Here is a 4,929-nt window from a genome sequence, read left to right on the forward strand (position 1 = left end):
ATATATATTACACACACACATACACACACACACACACACATATATATATATATATATATATATATATATATATATATATATATATACATTTCTACATTTGAGTTTGCTTATTTATAATGTATATTGAGAATGTACATGAGTTCTTTAGATAGGTAATAATACATAATGCCAGACATCTAATATGTAAATCCTGTTTTGTTCCAAGTGTTCCCTAAGTACTTAATTTTTAAAAATTGAAATAACATGTATTAGTCATTATGTATAACAAACATTATATTTAACCTTTCAAATCTTGGTGGATAAACTACATTTAATACATAACCATATCTATCCATCTGTCTGTCTGTCTGTCTGTCTGTGTGTAGGCAATCACTATAATAGAATGGTAAGTCTAGAAGTAAATACTTAATATTGGTGTATTTACTTAATTTTTATAACTTTCCAGTGAGAATTACCTTTATCCTTATTTTATATTTGTGAAATCTGAGGTATAGAGACAAAGCTTTGCCATCATAAATCATGATGACCCTTTTCTTAGAGCTTAAAAATGTCAGTGAATGCTGTGGTCTTGAGACTTGAAGCTTAGATGTATGTCCAAGTGTAGAGAGTTGACTTAGAGTGATGGGGGCCACAGACTAGCATACCATGAACACTGGCTTCATGCCAGATACATGCCAGGAGCTAGCACTTGCCAATTAAACAGACAGCAAGGTATTCATTTTCCCATTTCACAGATGAGGAAACCAACAAGAGAAATTGATCGGAAGTGAAATCCAGCTTAGACCAGCTTTGACTATTCACATCTTAGCTTTCCTTTCCCCGTAGTTTTGGGCCACTCTATATACTCTTCAAAGCAAAAAGTTCTTAGGAAGCTGGAGCCATATCACCCAGAATCTCATACATTAAGGAGGAGCCGGGTTGTGTGGTCTTCCTCATCTATCCTTGCACATCCCTAGGAAGAGTCTGTTTTCTCCTCCTCTGACTAGGATAAAGAATAAGGAAGGAAGCTATAGTATAAGTGCCAGCACAAAGCTATTATAATTGAGTTCAAAGAGAAAGAAAGGACAGGAAGGAGTGAGGAAGCAAGCAAGGCAGAAAAGGTAAGATCATGATCAAGCAGGCTACTCTCTGAATACTAGCTTTATTATAACATGGTGGCATTAGCAGCTTCTCTTTCATGGGGCTACATGGAGGACTCTGTGGTTCTCAGTCCAATTCGTAGGCCCAGGGAGACCGCCTAGAGCCTTTTCTCATCTTACACATTGGAGAGCTCTCTGAGTATGCCAGCTTTCAGAGATGAAGTTTACCCGTGGTCCTCTTAATATGGAATTAATTAGAGTCTCCCAGGGCTACAAGATATTGTCTTTCCTGACATGGGATCTCTACTCTAATATGTACAGGTCTAGACTAACAGAGCCTTTAGACTTGAAAGCCTGTGGACCAGTAAGTGACTCTGTGGCCAAGGGAGGGCTAAACATGCATGGCGATGACAGTCAACCCAATGAGATGTCTTCAGACCCAGAGGTTATCTGGAAACTCTCCCTACTACTTTGACTTAACTTTAGCTGCAGTTTTTCTGTATTTGTTTCCTTTTTATATTTTCTTTATCCTTCTTTATATATTTTCTATTTTTCCTTCCTTCTTTGCTTCCTCCTTTTCTTCCCTTTCTTCTTTCCTTCTTTCTTCCCCTTCCTTCCTTCCTTCCTTCCTTCCTTCCTTCCTTCCTTCCTTCCTTCCTTCCTTCCTTCCTTCCTTCCTTTCTTCCTTCCTTCANTCCTTCCTTCCTTCCTTCCTTCCTTCCTTCCTTCCTTCCTTCCTTTCTTCCTTCCTTCATCCCTCCCTCCCTCCCTCCCTCCCTTTGTTCCTTTCTCTCGTTCTTCCTTCCCTCCCTCCCCTTTAACACTGCTGGAGCAGTAAATCTATTCAATCACAGAGACCCTGACACATTCTTCTACAGGATTTGATAGGTGACTTTGGATGAAATTATCAGGAGAGAGAGAGAGAGAGAGAGAGAGAGAGAGAGAGAGAGAGAGAGAGAGAACAAATAGATCAATGGATAGTGGGAAAGGTGGGAAAGGAAGGAAGGGAGGAAGAAGAATGGAGATAGAAGTAGGGAAGGGTAGTTAGGGGAAAGATGCAGAAGACAGAGCAAGAAAGAGGACAGAGAAGCAGAGAGCATTGGGGGAAGGAGAAGATGGAAAAGGAAGAAGAAAGGAAGGAGGAAGAGGCAGAAGGAACAAGGGTTCTGGAATAGACTCTAAGACCTTTTGGTCAGTGTGTGTCCCTGAGCTGGTGGAGATGTTCACCTCTCACCACTGGGAGCTTGCAAATAAATACCTCTGGGTAGGAGCAGATATCTGTAAACACAGCTGAGGAATTGAAAGTCAGGTTCTTCAAGGGTATCGACTTGTCAAAATCACACCACAGCTGCGGATTAAAAAAAAAGAAGAAGAAGAAAAACAACAACAAAAAAACAAAAAGACACAGGAACAACAGTCAGTGTGAGTGTTGGGAGTGGATCAGTGTGCTAGCTGCTGCTGGCCTTCAGCCCAAAAGCCAAGGGCAGGAGGGACTAGAGGGCCTTGCCGGCCAGGAGGAGGCACTGGCTCAGAAAAAGCTTTTACAAGCTAGTCACGAAACTGGGTAAAGATGGCTGCTTGCCCTGTTGCTTTGGGACACTGGATTGTGTTTGTGGGGCACAGAAGAGAGTTGAATAGTGGGGGAAGAGGCCTGGGTGATTTCATTGCCTGTCTCCAGATCCAAAGTTGGGAGGGTTTAAGGGACCTGAATGGACACATTTTCTAGAATCTCTTAAGACTGGAGTGCTGTGCATCTTCCAGGGCAGATGTTTCTGTTGAAGGCATTCCAGTGTCACAGCTACCGGGTGTAAACCTTCTCTGTGCCAAACACTTTATTCAAAAAGCCCCACAAGCATCTTGTGAGGTACCCGCTGTCGTTATCCCCAGTTTACAACCGAGAAATATGAAACTCTGAGAAGTAAAGTAACTTGACCAGGGCCACCACGCTGGTGATGCATAGAGCTGAGAATCGAGCGCCGGTCTATCTGACTCCAAAGCCTCCTAGACTCCTGCCACACCAGTGAAAGGAGTGATCCCAACCTGAAGCCATCCGAGACTTTTCCAAATGCTGTCCCCCAGCAAATCTACCTCATTAAGAATTCAAATCCTGGCTACCACCTCATTTCACGTGGATCAGCAACTTCAACGCATGCATCCGTTTCAATCGACTCACGCTATACAACGTTTGTCAGATGACCACGTCATGGCATGATGGTTTTTCATTTATCTGTCCCTTTGTCTCTCTTATGACAAGGTCAACTATAGAGCTTAAACAGTGAGCTAGAGGCAGTCTGAACCTCCAAGTCAGACGATAACAACTGGAAAATTCTACAGCTTCCGTCACTGAATGCTCAGGAACCCAAAGGGCACAATGATACTTTTATCCACAAGAGGATGTTTCAAATAGACTGTTTCTACATGCCAAGGTTATGACCAGGGTTAGATCAAGCATTTTTTTGAAACCTAGCTGCCTGGGCCACAGACAACACGGACTGTACACGTACAGAAAATAACTGTTACTCTCACGGTCTGACTATACAGAGAAAATGAAGCCATTGAAATGTGGGGTCATCGAATTAAGAACAACCATGAATATTATGGCAGTTATAGTTTCATCTGAGTTCTATGTGCCCCAAACCCATAGGAACCTTTAGAAGGTCATTGACAAAACAGTCAACCTTTCTGAAATGCAGTTTCCTCATCCGTCAAATGCAGAGAATAATACCCACCTGTTGCACATAGTAGGTACTCAATAAGTGACAGCTCTTTCAGCTTCATTTCTCCATTGTGCCCTCCACCCAGAGATATATTTTACCATATTAGATGAGCATGGGTCATGGAGTCAGACAGACCCTATTAGTAAGTTATTTCATATCTCTGAGCCTCAGTTGCTTCAGCCGTAAAGTGGGGATAAATGAGACTTACCTCATAGGGTTTATGTGGGTTATTAAGTATGAAAAAGGTGTTATAGTGCTCCTTCAGTGCATGGCACATAGCAGGTAATTCCTGGTACTTAATAAATAAATGAGAATTTTATTTGCCATTATAAATTATTGGCCACTGCCAATATAGAAACTGAAGGCCTACAAAGGTTCTTTGGAACAATTAACCTCCCCTGGTGGGTTAAATATAGCTTCCCCACAGCAAGACACATACTTCTGATGGGGGTCATTATTCTGTTCCTGATCTTGGGACTGACTGGCACATAATAATAAGGTACTAAGGCAGGGCAATGCAAGAAGTTGCTCGTTCTCTAAGCTCTTGATTCTGGACTCTATAGTAGATACCACAGGACTCAGGGGGTTGGTGGATGCTTACAATATTTAGGACAGCTCCCAGGAAGTTAATCAAGATGGAAGCAAAGATGATGACGTTGCGGGCCAGATAGGTCTCGTTAATCCAACAGCAGGTTTTGCGGAGGATGAGGGGCAGACACTTATAGTCTTCTGCTGTGGTGATGAGGACCAGGGCAGAGTGCAGCATGATCAGGATGGAGAACTGGATAGTCATAGGCATCAGCCTGCAGAAAACACAGAATGTGAGTCATATGGGCACAGTCCACCCCATCCCCACCCAATGACACCCTGGCAACCTTGCTCACGTTCTTTCTTCACCACTCTCTGTACAGTTCCTATGTAAGAAACATTCATTTTCCATTCTTTTCTCCCTCCTATCTTTCACCCTTCCTTCCTTCCTTCCTTCCTTCCTTCCTTCCTTCCTTCCTTCCTTCCTTCCTTCCTTTTTTCCTGCCTTTTTCCTTTCATCTATCTATCTATCTATCTATCTATCTATCTATCTATCTATCTATCTATCTATCTATCATCTATCTATCTATCTATCTATCTATCTA

At 42.3% G+C, this 4,929-nt stretch overlaps 1 protein-coding gene across 4 annotated transcripts in view; it reads right to left on the minus strand.

Annotated features, from left to right (window-relative positions):
• Positions 1 to 4,929, minus strand: part of Adcy8 (adenylate cyclase 8) — a 208,830-nt gene that overhangs the window by 45,826 nt on the left and 158,075 nt on the right. For 3 of the 4 annotated variants that reach the window (XM_021216372.1, XM_021216370.1, XM_029548213.1), the window contains 2 exons: positions 4,398 to 4,599; positions 2,338 to 2,427 (listed from right to left, as the gene is read on the minus strand). In XM_021216372.1, coding sequence (XP_021072031.1) covers positions 2,338 to 2,427; positions 4,398 to 4,599 — 292 coding nt within the window. The remainder of the gene's footprint in view (positions 1 to 2,337; positions 2,428 to 4,397; positions 4,600 to 4,929) is intronic. The other variant, XM_021216371.1, reaches the window with a different exon arrangement.

This window comes from Mus pahari, chromosome 17 (genome assembly GCF_900095145.1).
Source record: "Mus pahari chromosome 17, PAHARI_EIJ_v1.1, whole genome shotgun sequence".
NCBI lineage: Eukaryota > Metazoa > Chordata > Mammalia > Rodentia > Muridae > Mus > Mus pahari.